The sequence below is a fragment of the Sprattus sprattus genome (genome assembly GCF_963457725.1).
Source record: "Sprattus sprattus genome assembly, chromosome: 2".
NCBI lineage: Eukaryota > Metazoa > Chordata > Actinopteri > Clupeiformes > Clupeidae > Sprattus > Sprattus sprattus.
This window is the reverse complement of record NC_137921.1, coordinates 54,080,207-54,106,542: the sequence shown is the minus strand read 5'-3', so window position 1 is coordinate 54,106,542 and position 26,336 is coordinate 54,080,207. Positions and strand designations below refer to the sequence as shown.

The 26,336-nt window shown below is 39.6% G+C and overlaps 1 protein-coding gene across 1 annotated transcript in view; it reads left to right on the top strand.

Annotated features, from left to right (window-relative positions):
* patj (PATJ crumbs cell polarity complex component) overlaps positions 1 to 26,336 on the top strand; it is a gene marked incomplete at its 3' end in the record, with an annotated part of 82,343 nt that overhangs the window by 43,768 nt on the left and 12,239 nt on the right. Inside the window, 1 exon segment of the mRNA XM_080860297.1 lies at positions 4,724 to 4,841. Within this exon segment, the coding sequence (XP_080716423.1) occupies positions 4,724 to 4,841 (118 nt within the window).

Sequence of the window (26,336 nt, the reverse complement as noted above, 5' to 3'; positions counted from 1 at the left end):
ATTTTAACACTTATTGAAATTAGAACACGTGAACTTTACATCTGAAATGTAATCCCGACTTCACACTGCTTTTTGTAAGACGTCAGAAGCCTAAAAGGTTGAACACCACTGGTTCAATCTTCAACAATGTGTTCTATTTCAAAAGCTTGTTATTTGGGGATCCACCCCATGATTCAGATTCGCTCCATAAGTTCATTGGTTCTTCCTCACTGGTAGTTTTTCCGTAATCCATCTGACAACCAGACAGACAAACAAACAAAGACCCACACCAAAAACAACCTCCTTGGCTAGGGTAACTAAAGCCATCAAAAAAAAATCTAGTGGAGTGGAAAGTGCAATACATCCCTTAAAATTATAGTTTAGTACAGTACTTGAGTAAATGTACTTACTTACTTACTGTCAACTACTGCCAATGATGTTAATGGAATCGTCTCAGCTGCCACTGTAAGCTCAACCCTCCACAACTCCCCATACCTGCCGGTTTAGCTGGTGTTGGCCTTTCATTTTTAAGCCCCAAGGAAATTTCAGCTTTTTGGATTTATCCTGCTCTATAGTCTCAGTTTTTCTCAAGCCAGCTAAAACGTGTGTGGAATTTCATCTCAGATTGAATTCATCATTGCTTCCTGCTCCATGGAGGAGGCTAAGAGGTGTAAGTGGCTGTATGACATCATTATCCTGAGCATTTTCAGTGTAAACATTTGGAATTGAGAGAAACACCTCACATCCACCACCCCAAGGTACACCTGTTTTATCATTTGGGTTTAAACAGTTGATCCTTAACCCCACCATGCAAATCACCGCAGCCTTTACCCATTTGAGATATGTATTATATAATAATACAATATAATAAGGTAATTTAAAACACAGTGGAAGAATTTTCAAGTGCTGGTGGAAATCTACTGTAGTTTCTGACTATCAATATACATTTATTTAGTGAACTTTCTGCAGCCCTACGGTTAATGCGCTGATGCTTCCTATACACAGAAATGCATTTTTTCCCACCTGGTAGTTAGTAACCCGCATAGTAACTCTACCAGATAAAGCGTGCATGGGTCTCTCTCTCTCCCTCTGTCTCTCACTCTCTCTTTCTTTCTCTCTCTCTATCTCCCTCTTTTACATACAAAAATCTGATAATACATTTTCATTCACACTCAGTCACATTCAGTCTTCCATAATGATAAAGATCTATCATGTGTTCCTACCAGACTGTATTTAACGGGATACTATGGAGTGCGAACCTCCACAAGAGGTGTGCAAGTTCTAATGCCAGTTAACCTGGCAAAGTCCCCTCTCCCCCTTGCCCATCTTGAACACATTCATTTGATGGTTTCAATTCCTACTGTAAGCATACCTGAAGATTACTGTTCATGGTACTAGGTCGCCAGGGCATTCTTTTTGGAGTGTTTTAAAGAGCCTTAAAATAAAAGTTCATAAATGAGCATACACCTTGTCTTATATTGGTGATCATGTGTTCATATGGTAGTGTTTTACTTGTCTTGGATAGTTGGACAAATTCATGTGCATCCTTTCTACCAGCATTGCTCTGTGGCAGTCCGTTTTCATCTGGCTTGGGTTTTCACTCCCTTCCTTCCCTACAGCCCATCTCTGTGTTGGCACCCAGCTACAGCAAACACAAGGCCAAGAGAAAAGTATCTGCGCCACCACTTGAATCACCTATGGTGAGAAAATAGATCTCTGTAGTCTTATTTTTTGTCTGTTGCTTATGCTTCTGTTTTTCTATCCTTGTCTCACTTTCTTCTTATTTCCTTCTATCTATCTTCCTTTTAGTGTCTCTTCTCCTGCATGCTCTTTCTGTCTTTTCCTCTGTTCCACCTTTCGCTACTTGTCTTTTTCCTAAGGTGCCCTGTCCTATGGCTGTTTGCCTGATGCACATTAACATTTGTTTTCTTTGTCCACCATTGCCCAGCACCTATGCAGTCCAAATCCTGAAGTCTTTTACATTTAGAAAATTCCCTGACAAATACAATTATTTATGGGGTGTGCTGGACCTAAACCATCATTAGAATTTTAGAACTGTACTAAGTACTAAGGGCCTGATTGACTAACAGGATTGCGCCCATTTCTGGCGTAAAATAGCGGTCGTAAACATAAAACGGTATTTACTAAGGGGGCGCATTTGAGTAGAGTCGCATATTAACGCTTTGGGGGTGTGTACCTGCCAACAGGTGGGATGGCACGAAGCGTGGGTGGTAACGTGGGCGTAAAGCGCTATTTAATGGGAGGAGTGCGCCTAATGATGTATTGCGTGGTATTTACTAAACTGCCTGGCGAGCGCACGTCCCTGATTTGCGGGCTAATTCTCCGCCTCATAAAAGCACGTCTTAACCAGGAAGCTCATTTCCATTGAGTCTGAAAACGTGATATGGCAGCAGTTATAAGAGCAAGGCGAAGAAAGACAGCGCGCACAGAAAGAGACAGCGCACATAAATAATTTTTTCAACTCGTATAACACATTTTCAGTTAAGCGAACCACAAATCATTAGACGGTACAGGTTAACCAGCCACGCAATACTTCAATTACTGGACCAGATCAGAGAGACATCTAACCCTCCACCCGGCGATCACATTCCATTCCATCAGTTGTTAAAACTAATTTGCAAATATTGGCCTCCGGATAATTTCAACCAGTTATAGCATCTGCAGTTGGTATATCTCAGCCTTCACTCAGCCAAATATTCACCCAAGTGCTCGACGCATTGCTAGGGCCCACTGGTCAATACATTTCCCCACTACCATAGCTGATATTAGAGACATCAAACAGGACTTTTTTTTAAATCGCAAACTTTCCGAACGTAATCGGAACCATTGATTGCACCCACGTCCATATATATTGTAGTGAACCCATGTCCCTTGTAGAAATTATTGATCTCGCCATGTACACATCTATATTGTTATAATAGACAGTTTATGCATTAATGCCACCAATAGCATATTCTTTATAATGGTGTTCTTTTAAACATCTCGCTGTAGGTGATGGCGGGCAGAACAACAATATAGCAGCGCACACATTGAATCAGGTTCAGTGATTGAGCGAACGTGAACCAATATATCTATCTCCACTCCACATAAATACCACGGAAAATGCACAAAAACACAGTGCGTTAATGTGTGAACGCAGATTAAGCAGCGATCGCATGTTAGTAAATCAGGCCCTAAGAATGTATGTGAGATACTAACCAGATATTGACATCATCTCAGTTAGAGTCAATAAGGATAGTATTTATGGTAAATATTTGCTATTTACCTTTGCCAGATTGTATTTATCTGGAAAAGCACCATCCAGGTCTGCACAAGACGCAAATGTAGTTTCACTCAGCATGCCAGGAAACTGTAGAAGTAGAAGACACCAGTGTTTTTGTATGACTACCCAGGTTTACTTTTTTTAATATTTAGCTACATACTTTTATCAGTCCTTCCAGTTTTCATGATTCTGTGAATTGCAAATTCAATGCAAAATCACAAAATAAGTCTTTTAATGTTGAATGGCAATTCTTCTGTTGATGGTATAAGGTTATGCACAGTCTGTCTCAACCACGGCCACTCTCTCACGCGTTTGGTGTCAGGTGGGTGATGGCTTGATCACAGTGGTGAAGTTAGCCTGGTATTAAACATGGTTGTATCTATAACTGTTCTCTAATTAAAAGTTAAATAATGTTATTCTGCCTTGTATTCAGTTGTGAAACTGTAAATAGTGTTATGTTACATAATAAAAGGCAGCGATTAAAGCCCCTTCCTAAATGCATGCATAGGCCTATCAAAGGCCTACAATATTGGTGAAGTAAAGCCAGGAATGGTCAACACATTTTAAATATTTTCTGTTCAGTTCTCTTTAAGCAAAAACAGTTCAGGATTACTTAGGATTACTGTTCTGAACATTAGCAATAACCTCTGATTTTTGAATAGAGTTCAAAGGTTCAATGCATGACATTTTACTTCAATTTAATTCCAATTACATAATAATATGTATAGTTAGTGAAATTTGTGAAATCAGATGACGCAGCAGAAATGAGGGGGTACGTATGCGCACAATGCATTTTTTAAACATGATTTTTTTTTAATGGTCCACGGCCTTTAATTTGCTGACTCAATTTCCCTTTGGTAGATTTTGGGACAACACCACAGGAGGGTTGAAAAGTACATAAAATAAATCAATGTAGAGGTACGCACATTTCTCAGTCACAGCAACAGTAATTACAGCATAACAGCCCACCTCTTCATTGCTGTTTATTTCACATGGTAAGGTCATTTCTTTAAGTTTTATAAGGTCATGCGGGTGTTTTAGAAATCCACTGGTCACTGGAAACACAAGAAAATTCCATCCAGGTTCAAGCATTCTTCCTTTATTTTGCGGCTAACTTTGAAATTTGGAAGTTGGACATGTAACAATGTTTTTTTCTACTCGGAGTGTGCAATTAATTCTCCTCTGCATTAATGGTCCTGAACAAAAATGTTAACAACCCCTTTTTCATATTCACATTGATCACAAAACCACAAATCCACATAAGGGGGCTATAGTCACACTGTGATCTTCGACACTGTATGTATATATGTGTGTGTCACTGCAATGTCCAAGTGTCATAACTTCACACATTCTTCCCACCTTTCTCACCTGGATTCATCAGTATCACCTCTGTGTCTTTGTGTCTCTCCTGTCTGAATCCCAAGCGTCTCCGTCACCATATCTCCTCTCTGCTCACTGCAGATGCCGGCCAGCACAGCAGGTGTCCCTCCTCCCATGCGTCTCCCTCCACCATACCGTCCCCCCAGCAGACTGCCAGAGGAACATCTCGACCAGGACAATGAGCTGAAAGAGGATAGAGGTGAGCTCCTGTTTTTCTCTACCTCTTGTTTTGTGTGTATATATACCTACTAATTGAATAGAGACAAACATTAGGCCATTGATGATCATTTTCTCAGTTTGTTGATTAATGTTTCCAAAGCAAGAAAACATGTTTATAATAAATATGAAACTGTAGTATATAAAGACAGTCCCTCCCGGATCTTGCAAGATTTTCAGGATTCTTTATGGAATTTCTAAAATGTGTGGTCCCACCAGGATCCTGCAACGGTTTCTTGTGATTTGTTTTGACCTGTGGGAATTCAGATAAGGCTGGGGAGTAACTAGTTGAATGGAAACGAGTTACGGAACTAAATGTAATCATTACAGAGAAAAAAACATTGTAATTAAATCAAAATGTTGGTGATTACAAAGGGGTTACATCGGAATCTATTCTTTATTAGTAAGCTTATGTGTTGAATACAATATTCACTCTGTTGCTTACCATGAGAGTTTTGGCGTGCAGCCCTTTGGTCTACATAGAGAAGGTGACAACCCTAGTTTGCATAGATGCATTACTTATCAAACTAATCTGCCCCTCACCTCTGTGAAGCAACATGTCTTGTGAGGCAACAGTGGTGTTTCCAAATGAGTAATGCAATCTGAAGCAAGCCTCCTGCACAGTGGCGTCTGGCACGGAATGCATGGTGGGGCGTAACAAACTCAGTATGGGCTGCCTCAGATGCGCCAATGAAACTGCACACAAACCCAATTGGGCTGCCTCATACTCGTCAATGAAACTGCACACAAACTCAGCATGGGCTGCCTCATACTCGTCAATGAAACTACACACAAACTCAGTATGGGCTGCCTCAGACGCGCCAATGAAACTGCACACAAACCCAATTGGGCTGCCTCATACTCGTCAATGAAACTGCACACAAACTCAGTATGGGCTGCCTGAGACTCGTCAATGAAACTGCACACAAACTCAGCATGGGCTGCCTCATACTCGTCAATGAAACTGCACACAAACTCAATTGGGCTGCCTGAGACTCGTTAATGAAACTGCACACAAACTCAGTATGGGCTGCCTCAGACTCGTCAATGAAACTGCACACAAACTCAGTATGGGCTGCCTCAGACTCGTGAAATCACAAACGGCGAGTTATCAAGCAGTATACCATAATTGTTTCAACATTTGCAACATTTTAGGCAACCTTCAACCAAAATAATGCGCCAAGTGCAATAGACTCACCAGTGACGTTCATTGCTTGCAAAGAAAAGATGCGCAAGCATCTACCATCTAGGGCAGGGTTTCCCAAAGTGTGGTGCGCGCACCCCTGGGGGTGCGTGAGCTGCCTCTAGGGGGTGCGCGAGAGGAAAAATGTAATGGTGGTCTAATGGTCTAATAATTAATATTATGTGTAATTTTCAAAAATGTAAGTAGGATTTTTCACAAAATGAAGCCATGAATTATACAAATTTCCTTTGTAAGATTTAAATTTTGAACATAAAGACGTACAATTTAATAAAGATAAGATATGCACTTCAGCTCCTGCCGCCAGACTGTCTTGTACGTACACACTAGCTAGCCCTTGCATGTGCCGCTAAAGTCAGCTAACTTCATTCATTCAGCAACATTCACGCAAATATGCTTAACTGGCTAAAATGGGGAAACTGTCAGGTGGGAGAGATTCCGCTAGAAAAAAAAATTTGCCGGTCACTTTAGTTTTAATTTTCCAGACATTTTAATGATAAGACAGTCAAATATCTATTATTGCTTCTAAATGAGCCTATTAAATAAAACTGACGGCAGGCTATGTAGCTTTAAGAATGACATAATCAGGTCGTGTAGAATGCAACAGGTTTATTTGCCGAAGTTTACAATGAAAAAAACAACAACAACATGATTGTCTGATGCACCTTATAGCCAAGGGAACGTCACTCCATTCCGACCTAAACGCCCGAGACTTCGGCCTTTTCTAAGAACATATAGCCTATGGCTTCAGGTAGGCTATTACTGTTTCATTCTCATCAGACGGTTCAGTTGCGTTTGGCCTCCGAAAAAAGCTTATAAGGCTAGTCAGCTTGGCCATGTTTGATCCTTCTCGCTCAGTTCACTATAACCGACGGTTTGCGATTTATTTAAAATGCAGCATATGCGTGTTATTGAATTACTTTCAAACGGCAGATAAGCCTGTTCCTTCAAACATAATAAGGGCAGGGCATGTTTGCTTTATGAGCCTACATATTAGGGCTATTCTCAAATGTCCGACAATTACCGGACAACCTAAACGCTTTCAGTCATAAAAAAGAGTGAGAGATCGGAGGCAAGAGAAACAAGGGTCTGGTCAGTTGTGATGTCTAACTTTATTGTGCTTAATGTAACCGCTGTGTATGGTTAATTGTAATTTAAATATGATGAAATCTGCCTCTGAGCCTGTGCGTCCTCGCCATCCGTATTGCTCTTTAAAAGTGACGCCTTGTGTAACTGAAATGTATTGAAACTTTGTTGCAGTGTTTCATGGCGTTTTCGCACCTGTAGTTAGTTTCCTAAGTAAGTTTCCTCAGGGATTCAAATTAAACGATGGTCCAGTTGCCCCTTTGTTCGGTTTGTGTTCATAATGCAACATTTAACAGCGGACTAAATCTTGTATACAAACGCCAAGCGCGAGCAAAATGTCTCATAGGTCCGATTTTAATGCGCCAAAAGTAGGCTCAGTTGCTTTTTTTTTTTTAAGGTGTGGGTGATAGGGGGTGCGTGAACACGGTCGGGATGTAGAAGGGGGTGCATGGCCTAAAAAGTTTGGGAACCGCTGATCTAGGCAAAACTGTCAGCTTCAGCAACCAGGCAGGAATACTGTAAATTATATATATAAAATAGATTATATTATGTAATAACCTCTGTATTTTCCTGGGGTACCTTTTTAAGATGAATTTGAATACAAATTAGATTAAAAATATGTGTTTTTTTATTTAAGAAAAATAAATTCAACTACAGCACTGAGCACTAAGAATATTGCACATAGGACTGTAGAGTAGACGCATTATACTGCACATTTAACACACAGCAGCTGCCAGCTGGAATTATATTCCACTTTCATATCATAACATAAATATACTGAAATACTGAAAACAAAACTGTACAGCCTACATTTCACTGTACATGAAACTGTATACTACAGTTAGTACAAATAGCAAATGGATTTACATCCTATCTTATAAAACCAAAATAAATAACTTCTTCTAAATAAATGCGCACTGTGACTGCACACACCATATTAATTAAATAGAAAGTTCAAGTAAGGCAGGCAGTATCATTATAAGCGCGGGGATGACCGTCTTGCTAAAATGTGGTCTTGAGGAAATTTGGTATCTTGGCTCCAGCGCATTGACTAAAAGCCTGAATCCTTTGTTCTCTACCACGGAAAATGGCCTCGTGTTTTTGGCCATGAAAACTCCAATCTTTTTTTGTTATCTACATGGCTCTAGCGCTAATCGGATGGAGCAGACTTGCAAATCCGGTCGTTAACGTCGACTGACCTTTCAGTAGCCTCTTCTCAGGTATTGGTGATTACGCAAGCTTTTCAGAATGATGTTGCGTGACATGCTGCATCATGTTTGTAGTGCTGTATGTTTGTAGACATTGTATGGCAGTAACCGTCTGCAATATTTGCAGGCAGTTCTGCTGTGATCGGTCCTCCTCTCACCTCTTTCATTGTAAGAGGGGAATCCAAAATGTTTCCAGACCTCTGATCGATATGTTGTTGGTGCATCCTCGATTTCAAAGTCATTTGAAACGGCAGCACCAGCAGCCATGTTCAAGGTTAATAGTAGGCTAACGTTTCAGTGTTGTGGCAGTGGTCAGTTTTAGTAAGCGGCGTCCACTCATCACGCACGCGCCCTCTGCTGGTCATGGTGAAACTAATTGTCAGCCTTCTAAATTCCATCAGTAATTTCCTGGCAAAGTGAATCAGTTGTGCAGATGCAGCTGGAGAAAATAACCTCAACTGTGCCAATCTAGATAAAGGTTCTTTACTGGTATGGTTTGTAACCATGAAACGAAATCTCACAAAGTTTCTTGGCTCAGGATGTCAACTTTGATTTTCATGTTGGACTTGGTGATGGTGGCACAGAAAAACCTTAAGCAGAACCAAGCTCAAAAGGGAGGACTCATCTGCTCTTGGCTGTCTAGGTAGAGAGAGAGAGAGAGAGAGAGAGAGAGAAAGAGAGGGAATGGAGGAGGAGAAGGATAATCAGAAGCAAGCAGATACATTCTAGATACAGCAGTCATGTTACATATTAGCATATACACGCACCGTATGTACAAGGATTCATTCAAATTTGATAGTGAATAGAAAACTTATTTTGTTAGTTGAACAGCTTAGTGGGTAAACAGTGTCGTCAAGGACCATCAAAAAAGTGTCAATGATTTGTATTTGTTGTATTATGGGTAAATAGGCTGACAAAATCTGTTTATAAGATGCACCATAAGCAAAGTAGAAATTGTTCATAGTAAATTTGTGGGAATGGGAAGCTGTAAGCACAGGGATTCTGTAAGTAGGTTAAGTGGTGCAGCAGAGACAGAGTGAGGGGACAGAGCCAGGTTGCCTTATATGCTTAGCATTGTAGGTTAGGTGAGGCGGTGAGGAACTGTGTTATCACAGCCAACAGCATTTGGGACCTACTACATTTGATACTCGTTCCAGATTCTGTTATCGTACTGCTGCACTGCAGGGTGATCATATAGTGTTTGTCAAAGGTTTTTTTTCCACAGATGTTTGGACAACTATCATATTCAGACTTAACCAATCCACATGAAACTGGCCATGATTGCAGACCCACATGGCTGATATAAAATAAAAGGTTTGTGTCCCTTGGTGGGTGTCCCCTGGGCTAGTGCCCCCTGAGGTGGGGTAGGCTAAAGCACTCGTTGGGCAATAGCTCAACAACTGGTTGACCAAAAATTAAGATTTCTTTTGTTGACCTGTAGGAGAAGAATGCCTCTATCTCATTACGACTTATTTGTGGACTCATTTTTGTAGCTGCTTGATTACTTGAAAGCTCAAATAGTAAATTCAGCGCTTTCAAAGTAAGTGACAATAGAATAGAATAGAATAGCTCATTGACTCCTATTGGTCCTCATTCCTCTGTTGCTCATTTGTATCTTTTGTTTTCATACCAATTTTATCCACCCCAAACTATATTCCTCCGGCTTTCACTCATTTTTACTTCTTTTTCATACTTTATAATTTTTCTCTATTTCTTTTCCTGTGTACTCCCGTCCTCACCCCTTCCCCTTTCTTTGCGTCCTCAAGTCCTACACCACCTCCTCCCCCCACAGTATATCTGTTGGGATATACTAAAGCCTACAGGAGCTGTGATGTTGCAGGGGAGGTACCAAGGTAGGTGATGAGTCTTAGTAGCATGTCTTCTCACTGTGTGTGACCATAGTGTGTTTTAGACTAAACTGAGTATTTTGGTCTGCTAGTTTAGCCCAGTGGTTAGTGTGCTATATTTGCAGAGCAGGTTCTGTGCTGCTGCTGCTGCTGCTGCTGCTGCTGCAGTGCCACTCAGCTAAACTCCCAGCTCTCTGACACTCCTCTCCCCCTCACACTGCCACTGCATTGCATAAGCAGAGGCAAACATATCCCTGCTACTAGCTCCTTATCAGGTGCTCTTTTTTCTTCATGTTATTCGGCTTGAAATAAACGGATCCAGCTAGGCCAAAGTCATGGGTTCAACATTCAGGGAGAAGAACTGTTTTTTCAGTGTGTATGTTCATTGTGTAATCACTCCGTCTGGATAAAAACCTCTGCCAAAAGCTTTGGTGTAAATGCATTTAGAGGTTCTTTATTGGCATTTCCCAAATTGATTTGAGACGGTAGTGACGGGCGGATAATTTTGTTTATGTTCACTTTACTTCATCTTTGCATAAGCTGCTGTGGAACTCAACACCCTAATGTTTGCATCTTATGAGTCATGCTTCATTATATTAGGGCATTTGTGCTGTTGGGACTCGTTTTCATATGTTTCTTTCTCTAGATTCCTGATTCTTTCATTGATCAATTGTAGTTCTAAATTAACTTTATTGGTAAGAGAGCGTGTGAAGCTAATCATATGTCCTCTAAAATAGGTGTTAAAAATGTCCCATTTCGCTAAAGCAGTCGTTTCGTTTGTATTTGTATTGACAAAAGCTTAATTATTGGTCTCAAAAGAAATACATAATTTGGGATGTAGCCTCCACCAATGAGGACCTCTAATGACCTAGACTTAGACACGTTATATATCAGCTTAACTGGGCCATTATCTGCAATAACAATGCACTTACAGGTAGTGGTATGAGTGTGGAATGAATGTATTTGAAACCAAGAAATAATCTACACACGAGTATGATTTTCTTGGGAACCGCATGATAATTCTGATTTGTTTGGGTATTTTCTCTTCCATGGATCACGCAAGGCTTGGTCTTGCATAGAAGTGTGCAATATCTTCCTACTTTGTAAATTAGTATTATTCATACCTATGAGTCTATCAAGGTCTGTCAACAGAGTTGGGTTTAAGTCTCCCTCAATAGGAAGAAGACCCAAAATATGACATAAAGGTTAATATACAGTGGGGAAAATTAGTATTTGAACCCCTGGCGATTTCACAAGTTTGGCCACTTGCAAAGAAATGTTTGATCTATAATTGTAATGGTAGGTGTATATTAACAGTGAGAAACAGAATATCAACAAAAAAATCCAGAAAAATGCATTTTATAACATTTATGACTTTATTTGCATTTGATGCAAAAAATAAATATTTGAACCCCTAGCAAAACTGACTGACAAAAATGACTTAGTACTTGGTGGAATAACCCTTGTTGGCAAGCACAGACGTCAGACGTTTCTTATAGTTGGTCACCAGGTTTACACACATCTCAGGAGGGATTTTGGTCCACTCCTCTTTGCAGATCCTCTCCAAATCTTTAAGGTTGCGTTTTCAATGGGAGGGAATGAGGGAATGAGGTTCAAGCCCAATATTCCACGTTACATGTCCCCATCCAAATTCCCCGTGATCCGGTGGAGTCGTCCTGTACCCTTGGCAGAGAAACAGCCCCAAAGCATAATGTTTCCACCTCCATGCTTGATGGTGGGTATTATGTACTCTTGGGGTCATATTCAGCATTCCCCCCCTGTCAAACACGGCAAGTCGAGTTGATGCCAAAGAGCTTGATTTTGGTATCATCTGACCACATTCTGTCTCCCAATCCTCCTTAGAATCATTCAAATGTGCAATTGCAAACTTCAGATGGCCCTGTACATGCGCTTCCTTGAGCAGGGGGACCTTGCGAGTGCTGCGGTACTTCAAAAAATTACGGCGTGGTGTGTTGCTAATGGTTTTCTTGGTGACTGTGGTCCCAGCTGCCTTGAGATCATTCACAAGCTCCCCCTGTGTAGTTCTGGGGTTATTCTGCACCTTTCCCATGATCACTGATACCGGATGAGGGGATATCTTGCATGGAGCCCCAGACCTAGAGCGATTAACATTTGTTTGGTGTTGCTTCCATTTACGAATAATCACACCAATAGTTGTCTGCTTCTCACCAAGCTGCTTGCCAATGGTTTTGTAGCCCATTCCAGCCGTGTGCAGGTCTACAATCTTATCTCTGACGTCCTTGGACAACTCTTTGGTCTTGCCCATGGTGGTGAGGTTGAAGGTGTGAAGTATGATTCTTTGGACAGGTTACTTTTAGAAACGTCACCAGTTGAGATCAGGTGTACCTTGTTAGACCTAATGAGGACTAATCTGTGTGCTTCTTGGGCACATAACTGGTCATTGTGAGCCAGCATTCTTGCTGTTTTGCTTGGGGGTTCAAATACTCAAATACTAAAGTCATAAATGTTATAAAATGCAGTTTTCTGATTTTTTTTTGTTGATATTCTGTTTCTCACTGTTAAAATACACCTACCAATACAATTCTAGATCACACATTTATTTGCAAGTGGCCAAACTTGCGAAATCGGTAGGGGTTCAAATACTTATTTTCCCCACTGTAACTCTACAAAAATCTTTGGGTTATCAGAATTTGGTTTGATTCAAGATTTTTATGCACACCAGTAAGCAGTCTTTGAAGAATTAAATGTCTGCCTGCCTCATCAGGTATACCTTTTAATACTTTAATTGTGATAGAGATTTGAAAATGTGATAGAGATAATGAGTTAATGTTATTACCCCTTTTGCATAGATGCCTATGATGCTCAATATATCTGGCCTGGCCACTTTGTTTTTTCTGTAGTTCACTATATATATATATAAGTAGGTGGGGTTTCTTGTAATCAAACCATAGATGCCTTAAGTTGTTAAAGACTGTGCATGACCTGTTTCAGTCTTGATCTTTTCAACCCCCTTCAATTCCAGGATAAAATGTCATCTGCCAGTCATTATCATATGAAACCAAAATGTATTCTCTCAAGCCAAAGACCATGCCCATTGTAAACTTAAACCGAAACTCAATGTCAGCAAGGAAAAATCAAATCATTAACAGTCCCCCTTAACATGAAAGACTCAGCAGTGGGCGCAACTGATGAGGAGCTAGTCATACCAGCCAACCACTAAATACAACAGACAAACAAAGTAAAGGCAACAATTAGTGATCTTTTCTCTACACATAACTGTTGGATAGTTTAACTAGGTTAGATTATCTCTGTCAGGCAAACTAGGCTTGACAGGAAAAGACTATCATTGCTATAAACAAACATTTTCCAAGTGGACTTTATACCTAAAATGTATTAGCCTTCCAGACTGGGACTTTGTGACCTAGCAAAAACATAAACCAGGTCAGTCAGTCATTCAGTTTACCCTGCTGTTCAGTGTCTCCTTGTTGTGCACCTGATTCATCAGATATCTCTCTGGTAGCCTCCATAATTCTTTGCCGATCTGGAATGTTCAGGAACTTCATAATTAGCAATTGGGGATACCTCTGTTCAGCTGTCAGAGGTTTGCCAATTCAATGCGCTCGTTTAGTTATAACTGGATTTGGTATTGATACTCCAAACACATCAGGTAGCCACTATTCCAAAAATCTCATGGCATCTGTCCCTTCTACTTTTTAAGGGAGGTGGACCACTCAACGCTGTCTTCTGTGTTGCTTATTCAGTGTTCAGCCTCGGACAGCCTGCCTACAATGTCATGAATTTTGTTCCTAATATCTTGAATATCAGACAAGACTCCATCGAATTTCGATGTGAAAACATTTGTCTGAATTAGTTCTCATCACCTCATTTCTTTCGTTGTTAGCATTTACTTCTGCTCCTAGCTGCAGCATATTAGCTACTTCTCCCTATTTGTCTTGATTTTTTTTACATAGCTGTCTCTCGGTTGTCCATTTATGTTTTCCTATTTGTTGTCTTAGACTCTGTATATTTCAGTTTAATGTACAGTCTGAGTTTTAAATATTTAAATACAGAATTTGGGCTGTTTGTAGTGAGCACACCTTCTAACTTGTTGGATTCCCCAGCAAATCAAAGATTTGATTGGTTAGACATCCTGTCACGTTTCTAATAGAATAACATTAACAAACCCTTCAATATGTCTTCAGAAGGGGTAACATTATCTTGCACATGCATGCAGCAGAGAGGCTGTGCATAGCTATGGGCTGTTTTGATTGGTTACTCTACTCATTATAGAATACTAGATTTCTCCGTTGAGCACTCAAGCTGACAATTTGATCAAACTGCTGCTTTTGGTGCAAATGGAGGATTGTTTGATGTAAGCAAAGTTTCAAGCCGATATTAGCTATTTCTAACAGTTGTAAGTCATCTTGACTTTATTTTCTGTTTATTTTGCACCTTATTTGATGGACTGAATATGAGTTTTCATGGATAAACATGACAGAAGTGATATGCTGTATACCAACAATATTTAACAAAATGTTTACATTTAAGATTTTTAACTGTTCAACATTTATCAAACATATCAGATTTGTAATAATTTGAAACTGAAGTAACAGAAAAATCATTAAAGAAGTCTGGTAATTAAATTGAATATTGAATAAGTATGCTGGTAATGTGTGTAAATGCTTAGTATTTCTTTCACTATTTGTGGTAATATTGATTACCTACAAAGTATAACACTACTTACAGATATTGAATACAATACATTTCTAAATGGTTGATTTGTTATTTCTTAAACATTAATAGTTATTTCTCAGCATAAGGTTAAAGTGTATGTTTAAAAAAGGAGGCATACATCACTGTGTGTTCGATGCATAAATACTTACCTTTCTGTACGGCCTGAATATAAAAATGTAAGATTGTTCTCACTGCCCAAGATTGAAGGCATCTAGAAAAAAACATTGTTGGTACAGGTGTTGGTGGCCAGTATGATGTATACATGCATAATATGTGTTCATCTTAAATAACACCATGTGGAGCTATTAAACCTAGGTGGAAACCTCATACCCAGCTATCACAGCTATGAGGTTTTTGCTAATACTTGACACAATATGTTGAAGAAGGTGGAAGTTGTGATTGTAAGTCATCTCTTGATGGATTTAGGAGTCACAGCACTTAAAGTTGTGCTGCATGAGACTAGATTATTGTGTGACTGTCAGAATTTACACAATTATAACATTTATTCATTTTACACAACTCATTTTTGATGCTGGGGCGACAGTGGTACAGGAGGTAGAATAGTCGTTTAGTAATCAGAAGGTTGCTAGTTCGATTCTCTGTCGAAGTGTCCTTGAGCAAGACACTGAACCCCTAAGTGCTCCTGATGTGCAGTGTGCCATCAGTGTATAATGTAAAAATTGTAAGTCGCTTTGGATAAAAGCGTCTGCTAAATGACTAAATGTAAATGTAATGCTGTTAAAGCATGGAGTTTTGGTCTTTAACTAGCAAGCTACCTACTTACGAATTATGCAAAAACCTTGCATACACCAACTATATATAAAACCTTGCAAACATGATAACTGGCGTCCTTTGCAATATTGTTGGCAATGTCGTTCTATGAAGACTTCCTGCATATTCAAGGGATGTTCCAACCGGGACCACAGAACTATATACAGTGCCCTCCACAATTATTGGCACCCTTAGTGAATGTGACGAAAACAGGCGTGACAAAATATGTCTGCTGTTTAGCCATTTGGTCTCTCAAAATATTCACAAAAATCTTACCTTTTCATTGAAGTAAAATTATTGAAAGCAATTTTTTTTTTTACATTAAATAAATATTTTTCTTTAAAACGGGTGTGCCACAATTATTGGCACCCCTTAATTTAATGTTTTGAGCAGCCTCCCTTTGCCAAGATAACAGCTCTGAGTCTTCTCCTATAATGTGTGATGAGGTTGGTGAACACATGGCACGAGATCTGAGACCATTCTACATACAGTATCTCTTCAGATCCTTCAGATTCTGAGGTCAACACTTGTAGATTCGGCCTCAGCGCTTCCCACAGATTTTCTATGGGCTTAACAATTTTTGTGTAGATTTTGAGGTGTGCTTCGGATCATTGTCCTGCTGGAGGGCCAACCATGGCCCATATTAAGCTTCCTAGAAGGGGGCTCTTAGGTTTTCATTTAATATCTGCTGGTATTTGATGGAGTCCATGATACCATGTATTCTAACAAGATGTCAAGGGCCTTTGAGGGGAAAAAAAGCCCCACAACATCAAAGATCCACCACCATAGTTCACAGTGGGTATGGGGTGCTTTTCTGTATGGCTATCTTTCTGTCTACGCCAAACCCACCTTTGATGTTTGGTGTCAAAAAGCTTTTATTTTGGTCTCATCTGACCATAAATCGCGGTCCCATTGAAAGTCTGACTTACAATTGGCAAACGGTAGGCGCTTCAGTTTGTTGTTTATTGAGAGCAGAGGCTTTTTTCTGGCAAGCCTCCAAAACAACTTGTGGTGATGTAGGTGGCGTCTGATGGTAGTTCTGGAGACTTTCTGACCCCAGGACTCAACTAACCTCTGCAATTCTCCAGCTGTGATCCTTGGAGATTCTTTTGCCAGTCGAACCATCCCCCTCATGATGCGTGGGGTCAATGCACAGACACGTCCTCTTCCAGGCTGATTCCTTACATCTCCTGTTGCTTTGAACTGATCTTAACTATTGCCCTGATTGTGGAAATGGGTATTTTCAACTGCTTAGATATTTCCTTATATCCCTATATTCGGGTTTCAGCAGCTCAACAACTTTTTGTCGCACTTCGACACTGTGTTCTTTTTTCTTTTCCATCTTGATGAATGACTAAGGGTATTTGGCCTATGTCACCGCATATTTATACCCATGTGAAGAAGGAAGTCATGGTTGACCACTCAAGAGTTCCTAATCAAACAGGTGAACTTAAAAATGTTAAACATGACTGGTAATATACTTCAGTTAGATTTTAATTATAAGATGTTCTAGGGGTGCCAATAATTCTGGCACCCATGTTTTGGAGAAAAGTATTGTATTAAATGTCGAAAATAAATACTTTCAATAATTTTACTTCAATGAAAAGGTAAGACTTTTGTGAAAATTTTGACTGAAAGACCAAGAGGATTAACAGCAAAAATATATATTTGTCATAGCCTGTTTTGGTCACATTCACTAAGGCTGCCCATAATTGTGGAGGGCACTGTAGTGCATAGCCTGGGACCACAGAACTACATAGTGCATAGCCTGGCTGGCTAGTTGGAATGGCAGGTGTGTTTATTTGTACCTCGCATGACTATATATTAACACAATTTATTAATTTGAAGATGAGTAGTTCAGTAGTTCATCCAAAAGGAGCCCCAATACTCCCCAGAAAAGCCCATGTTCTGCGAAGACCCGTCCCTTTTCTGGCTCTGATTGGCTCTGACCCTGATATCTTCTGAATATGAGTGGGTTTGTGAGTGTGTGAAACCACACCCTGTTCTCCTTTCGAACTTTAAAATATACCTGTAATAGAATTTCCAGTGTGTATGAGAACGGACAAAAAGGGTCATTCTTAAAATGTATTATTGCTGTGCCAAAAGGCAAGGTGAAAGATTTTGGGTGCCAGCGAAACCAGTGTAAAAAGTTAGTCTGGGGCCCTGATAAAATTATTAACACTTATTACACGGCTCTTCTTAATGCTGTAGAATGCTCCATTCACTTGAATGGGGCTTCCCAACGTTCTGCGGTCATTTATTTTCCGATAATTGACCGTTGCTATGCATTAATGACCGCTGTCAAGGAAAAATAAGCCCCTTCAGGGTGAAGCAACCCCCCTCCGCTTCGCGTCGGGGTGCTGTTCACCCTGTCTGGGCTTATTTTCCCGATAATGGCCGGCGTTCTATAAATTATCCCTTAATTGGAAAATGTATATTTTGGAGAGACAAAATGTGTCTGACCAAAAGGTCTTACCAACTGCAGAGTTAACAATGTAACATCAGATATAGTTGCTGGGAGGCAGTTTAAGAGTTTGTTGACACCGTGAAGGAATCATTACATTCTGCATAATTAAGACTTATAAGTTATGATATTTTTTTCTACTGAGAATAAATGCTTGTGTAGATTGTGTGTACATTGTATTAGTACCTATATGTTTTTTGCACAACTAAAATACTAGTCATCTCTTGATGGATTTAGGATATATATTTGGAGCTGTGGTGAAGGTCTAAAATGATGTAAGCATATCAAATTACCCAAATCTTGTGTAAATCCAAAAGGTGAAATGTCAGTGACATTACCTTACCTTCCCTCCTGTCCTATCAGTCCTCCTCTTTTGCACTCCCTTCCAACCGTCCCTTTGCTTTTGTTCTGAGTTGTCTCTCAGTATGGCTGTTGAGAGGCCATCTTAGTGACATTTGTTTGGACTGCTGTTAAATGCTCTATTTAGCTAAATAGTAAAGTCTTGAAGGTCAAGCTAATGCTGAATACTTAGCACTCACTCTCAGCCACTGTCTTTCCCCACTTAGCATGTCACACCTTAGCATGTCACACCATTATTTTAATGTAGCCCATAGTACCAACTAGCTTTACAAAGTTCTGACAAACTGTAGTGCAGAGATCCCCAGTACATGACTAAATCAACAGTAACATACTATGGCAGGTGGCCTCCAGATACTTCTTGAATGGTGTAAATGAGATCAGGGTCTCTGTAGTAACACCTTTTATTTCTCTTTTCACAGGCTAGACTGGATAACACTTCTGTGCATGTCATCGGCCGAGTATGTGGTGCCAAGATCCAGTAGTTAGCTGCAGGAGAAATCTGAAGAATTCTCTTCCTATATTTGCACTCTAATGTAATTCCCCTACTGTTGGTTGGTGTGAGGGTTTTGATGGACTTTTGTAGGTTAACCCTAACCCTAGGACCCTAGGCTAGTCTGGTGTTGGGCTGTGGTACATGACTACACTATATGCTGCCTGTGCTCCCTCTTCCACACTTCTTGGTCTTGGTAAATATGGTTTAAGGGCTTTTCTTATTTTGGTCAGTGTCATTGATTGTATTATTCTTTGTAATGAAGGCTACAGTATAAGAAAATATCTTTTATCATATGCTGTGGTGGTTGGAGGCTTCGCTGTGCTATCAGTAGTCTCTGCTCTATTGAGATGCCAACATCTAAAGAGTCCATTTTGCCCTCTGTTTCTTCTCCTTTATTACTTTTAAGTGAAGAAAATGTCTTGAATAAATCATGCAGAATTACTTGTGTTGGTGTGGTGTTCTGTCTTCCAGTAATGCAGGCCGAGGTTTTCTAGAAGAGATTCCATTTTGGTCAAATGTGGTATTTTATGCAGTGCATTCCGTCACTACTCCCCATACTCACCTGCCTGGCGAGTATCTCCATATCTCCCTGAGCTCAAGACTTATTATTAGTATACAAATGTATTGGCTTGTTTCATGTTAGCTAATTGAGTAACATTATCATTTTGATCAACAAAATAGTTGAATTTCAATTATTCTTTTACCCAAGCTGAAATAGTCCCTCTTACTGACAATGTTAAGTATAACTTATGTCCAATAAGTGTACAGTGTTTTTGTGCCTTGAGTGTTCTTCCACTCCATTTCCCACATTCTCCAGCATACATGTTAAGTTCATTCACGATGAACCATCATTAGTTAAAGAGACAGAATGAAACTATTTGCCAGTGTTTGAAGCATGGTTTTATAACCAACAAGAACTGGTATTTTGAGTTTGTATGGTATATGGTCATGTAAAGGACAGATAAGCACCCTATGGTTCGACCTAGCCGCAGAGGCCATGCACTAGGAAGTTCTGTGGTCCTGTCACAATACGACATCGCCAACTATATCGCCAAAAGACATGAGTTAGCATGCTAGCAAACCTTTTATCAGTGCCAATTGTGCTGATGGTGTTGTAAGGTTTTTGCTTGTCTTTTCAGTAGTTAGATTGCAGGTTTTCAACCAAAACTCCTTACTTCTGCCTTAACTAATAAGCTTTAAAGTGACTTTCCTTTGTAGATAACTCATTTTTTATAACATCCTTGAACTAATTTTGATGGCATGTGGTCATGGATAGGATCATTAAACGATTTTGGTGAAAAAGTAAACTGTTGTATTATTTTATAACACAACTTTTAACTCTGAAGTTAGTTGTAATTACAGGATTTAGCAAAAGACCCGATGGAATGCCGATGGGTAGGCTGCCAGTTTATTCAACAATACACAACATACTGTACTTAACATAATGGGTGTGTCTGTGGGTCTGTTTCAAGATGTAAGGTGGGGCATATCAAAAAGATGAAAATATGGGGTCTGCCTAGGTGAAGGTCTGCGGACATGAAGGTCTTGCTGACCCTTTGCATGTTAATGGACGTGCCGCCTCAATGTGCAAAGGCTTAAGGTATCAGTTTACTTAATGTTAATGTGATACATTCTTGTGGGGGAAGGATTCACATAATAATGGGAAATAATCAAATTGCATTTTTTTTAGAGGTAATCTTTATTATATTTTACCATTTTGCATATTTAATATACATGCACCCTACATTTACATACACCAGTCTACGTTCTAGCCCAGGTAAAATTACCATTGGCCCGCAAAGCCAAAACTTTTAACAGTTCTTAAAATCAGTGCTAAAATCAGTTTGTCATTGATGTTTGCACATTTGCCTTTTGTACATCACATCTGTTAGTAAGAAGTAAACCACATAACGTAATCTGTTCTTCTGACATTGAAAAGAAATGGTTAAATAATATAAATGAAACTGAAAGTGTAAAATGCTATATGTAAATGCAAATGTTAAATGTTCAATGCTAAACGTAAATATTAAATGTAAATGTTAAATGTTCTCTATGCATCTCAGAGTTGAAAAACTGAGTATTACAATGCAGACGTTTATTGGCTAATTACCGTTTTCGTATTGTCATATTCCGTTTTCAAGTCTGACTTGTAGATTTAACATGTAACATTTAGCATTTCGATTTTACAATTTTGCGTTACTGCATAACATTACACTTGGGAAAGTTATTGCATTGATTAACATGATTTTTTCTCTAAATGTTTGAAAAAGTGGAATTTTTTTGTTAATCGGCATCGATTAGAAAAAAATTAGAGAATAAATTCAGCTCATATTCTATTTCTAATAATATCATAATTTACCTACCTTTTCTGCCTTGAACACCCTTGATCCATGAGCTGAGGATCGATTGCTTTATGCCCTGTACACACTAACCCAGGTATATACAAGTATGCATATTCGCAATAAAAACTATGTCCGCCCACACAGCGGTTTTGATATCGTTTACCAAAGGTTTGCCATCCAGATTAACACGTTGAGATGGCAATTGTTGTCCTGGTTACGCCACTCCTGCAACCACCATGATATCAGCTTTATATATCGGCCATCGGCCGTCCTGTTCTCTAAATATCGGCATTGGGATCTGCAAGAGCAGAGTCAGATCAATTTTAGAGTCTGTAGTGATGATGGATGAATGCGCTATGACAAGACTCTTAGACCCTAATGAGTCAAAGAGAGCTAATGTTGAACGTGTTTTTGTTATGTCTGTGTCTCAGTCTCTGTGATGTCTGAGCAAACTCTAGTCTAGTGGGCTCTGCCCAGGCTCCGTGTTGATGTAGGGCACCTGCTTTCAAACAGTTAGGTCAAGGCCACAAGTAGCAGCGCTGAGGAGATATCCCTGAGCCATTGGCTATGTTTATTATAGCCCTGCCTGCACCTGGCCCACTTCCCTCTTCTCAAACACAGACATTACTCTGCCCACTAGAACAACACTACAACTAGCCCAGTGTAGCACTGCATTCTTTGAGTCCAAGGCACAGTCTATGGGATCTTGTGCATTTGTGAAGATGTGGAAAGTGATTTGGTAAGGTCACAATGAGCTGATCCCAAGTCTGTCACTGAAGAAGAAGAAGACACACAGCTTTACACTTGAGATAGTATAGGCCTTGGATATGACTTTACCCTTGAGATAGTCCTCGGATATGACTTTCTCCTTAGGTTTACACTTGTGATAGGCCTTGGATATGACCTTCTCCTTAGGTTTTTTTAATGGATCTGTAAGAGTGTATTCCTCTTTATAATCTTCATTCTGTCTGTTTTTAATAAGTCTTTTTGATTGTTTGTTTCAGCCACCCCTCTCTCTCTCTCTCTCTCTCTCTCTCTCTCTCTCTCTCTCTCGCTCACTTTATTATCTATGTTGTCTTTATTTGAGTGTTCTTTGTGACTCTACATCCTATTTTGACTAAATAAAATTGGCACAGCTATTAACAGTTACTTAGAACAAGTAAAACAGAAAGAAGTAGTAACAAAAATATGAAGTCTTCTCTGTCCCTGTCAGCTCCCTCTCTAACAGGGCAGGTCTGATTTAACGTTTGTCATCATGTCTCTGTGCCACTATCTATTGGTCTCTTTCCGGCGAATATATATATATATATATATATGTATACATATAATCTATTGTCAATGGCTAAGCATAGTATCATCTGCAGTTGTAATATGCATGTGCCTTCACACTTTTACTAGCCAGAACCAGGTCACTAAGGCAGACCACTGGTGTCCTCCTTTTCCCAGGTCAGGTAATGTCAATTGTGTGTTAGCATACTGCGTTGTTTGTCTGAGAGCAAAAGATGCTGGAGCATTTGAATGGTCACTGCTTGTGTCATCCCACACCCAGGGGGTGACCTTCATTCAATTGTCAGGGCTGTGTATTCCAATCCCATAATGAGGTGTTCTTCTCTGTGTTAAGGTTCTCTGTTTGTGTGGGTGTTCTTCTCTGTGCTATGGTTCTCTGTTGGTGTGGGCAGGGGAGGTTTTGGGCAGGGGCCGTTGGGGAGACATTTTTCCTGGTAGAAAACAGTACAGCCAATCAAAGTGCCAGGGCGGGCTTTATACAATGATGGACAGATGATCAAGCGGTAGATTCGAAATCCAACAAAGAAGGCACCGTCTCGTGAGCCTGTTAGTGGGAAATATTTTATGTGAATTAAGCTATCTACACGACTTTTTTAATGTCTAAATTGACTCGGTTAGTTGTGTATGTGCAACACGAATGTTGCAGAATATTGTTGGTCTTTAGACCATTATTTTTAGGTTATTGCTAACGCTTACACAAAAAATTCATTCAAACACATGGTAGCTAGCTAAACTAGCTGCTAATGTGTAACGTGATCAAGCATATCGCACAGATATTGACGGCGCATTCAAATTGAAAGAGGAACAGAGAAACGTGATTTAAGGCATTTGTCGATCGAAAAGATGTTTTTGCCGTCCTTCCTACGGGATCCGGTAAAAGTTGAATGTATCAGATGGTCATACTACGTTGCTCTGATTAGTTCAAGGTATCCAATTGAGCGAAGAGGCATTTTCTTTCCTGGTTCGTTGAAACACGCCCCATAATCACAGCTCAATGGAGCAGACTCAGACTCATATTCTGACTAGAATTATGAGTATGACATCGTCAGGCTACCCAAATGGAACATGTAAGGTTGGAATTTTACTCTGCTAAAGTTATCAACTAAACCTACATGATCATAGGCATACTCATTATTCACATTATTGTCATTGACTGTACCGGCTTACTTTCACCACTGATGTTATGCTAGGCTTAGGCAAGTTACCTCTGGTTAAAACTATCTAACGTTAGCTATTCACTAGCTGCGCTAGGTACAGTAGCTAGACAGTTATCGTAACGTGTTAATTATCGGACTGCGTGTGTTATCGGTAAACGTTCACGTTGTCATGTTAATCCATTATTTAACTGAGCATATCGATTGTTATTCCATTATTAAACATTTTTGATTGTTTAACAGAATGGCCGATGTTTGTCCCTGTCTGATAAATGACATAGCTACGCTCGGACACTGCCCTGTCAGGGTAATGCTAGTTAATAAACTAATAAACGTAGGTCTACATCTCAGTGCCTCTCCAGATGAGTGAATTTAAATTAAGGTCAATAAATGTAATCTTTCCCTGCGGTGCATGAACAATGCTGGCATGGGATGTTGTTATCTGCAATCATGATGACTGTGAGATGAGGCTTCTCCCTCTTGCATTGTGATTTGTAAATTCTCGCCTCCAATTTAAGCTTGTCATCCATCATATCTAGTTTTACATTTTGTACATATCCCTCCATTGCATAATGAAGTCCCTTTTGAAGGCTCCTAGACAAAATCAGGTCCTGTTTCCAAAAGTTGCCTAGAGCCTCTTGGGATATCATTTTGGGTGTGGGAGTTCTTCTCTGTGCTATGGTTCTCTGTTGGAATGTGTGTGCTGAGATTTAGGGTTTGCACTGTTGATCTGCTGTCTGGAATACCAATGGTCTGCTGAATAAAGCCTGCATGTGGAATAATCCACACCCACCACACTTTCTGCAACATTTAAACCAAATTCAGCCAATTCACTGTGAAACAAGAATTCCGTGAAATCCATGATCCATGAAAATATGTTTGACTCTCACCCAAGTCTCATCAAACCGGTGAACCGAAACAGTTAAGTGAATAACATTGATTAACGTGTAACAACTGAATTTCAGTGTGTGGAATGCTTTAAACAAGAAGCAAACTACAGGCTGGCATGCTGGATATTGGAGAAATTGACTTTGAAATGGACCAAATTTTGATGGTCAGATGACCTATTCCTTGGTAGGAGCATCTCCTAAAACAGCAGGTGGCGGGGGGCCTTCCAACAGTGGTACATGGAGGGCCAAACCATGATGCAGCGAAAGGGTACTGGGCACCGAAGGCCTAATCAATGTGTGTTCCATCTGTTCTGAACTGACAGAAGGGCTACTATGGCCCACGTCATTAAGGTTTTAATGATGGTTACAGGAGAAATGTGTTACAACACACAGTGCATCACGCCCTGCTGTGTATAGTGTTCTTTACCACGGCCATGTAGGCATCAGAATAGGGATGAGAATTGATAAGATTGTAACGATTCCGAATCCTTAACGATTCTTGCTTATCGATTCGATTACTTATCGATTCTTTTTAGGCATGGAAAAAAGTTTATTTACATTAATTTTCTTTTATATAATATTCTCTGAATAGATGATGCACAGCTTAAACAGTATGTATGTATACATTTACATGTTTTAAATAACCAAAAACAAACCTAAGAATAGGTCAACAAACTCTCAAAGTAGGTTCCAGAGACCCAAAGCCTAGGGATCCTCCTTGATGGGGTGCCAGGGGGTCCCAACAAAGAAAAAAAGTATTTATTTTGACTATAATTCCAACCATAAGTAACATAATGTATGACTGATTTGGTAATGGGTTTCATACAATTCTTGTAATAAAACATCTCATTTCAAAAATCTCATCAGATAGGGGAGCCTGGAAAATAATCTTATCAAATAGGGATCCCTCCTTGGTCTAATTTGTGGCAGTTAAGGGGTCCCTGATAGTAGAGTTTGAGAACCGCTGTGCTATATAATATTTGAACATGCAAATTACAGTGCTGTTTTTTTTAAAGTGTACTCACCTTCACCTAACAATAAAACTGACATAAATAAATAGTGAAAGGTGGTTCACACAATGAAACAAATGCCACTAACACAATAGACTGTTAAGAATTTACCTTCAATATTAACAGATGAAGCGCTGATGTTAGCCACGCTGATGTTGCTTGGTTGAGATTCATTAACGTTAGCTTCACTCCGTAGCGCTCAAAGACGCCACATCATGCAAAGTTATTGCATGCAGGAATGAAAGTTTGTACGTTCATTATTATGTAAATATTTATTATTACTCTTAAATATTGTTTAAGCATGACAGTACCTTCATAGAAAGAATGGGTATTTCATAATTGGTGTTGGAATATTGTAATTCTTACATACTGGAAGATACTGATCACAATTTTGTTATATTTTCATTTTAACTTTCTTTTTGCTTTGTATTGTAAATCCTTTAAACCAATTAAACCTGACATTCCTCACAACTGTCAGGGTTTTCCAAAAGTGTATTTTTGCATTATATTGTGAAGCTACCTTTAAACTATTTATTGATCTCAGGTTTGGTGTCCAATTAAATTTCATTTATTTCTATAGCACCATTAATTAACAATCAGCGCCTGAGAAATCGTACACACTTACTTTACTCCCATTACAGAACATCAA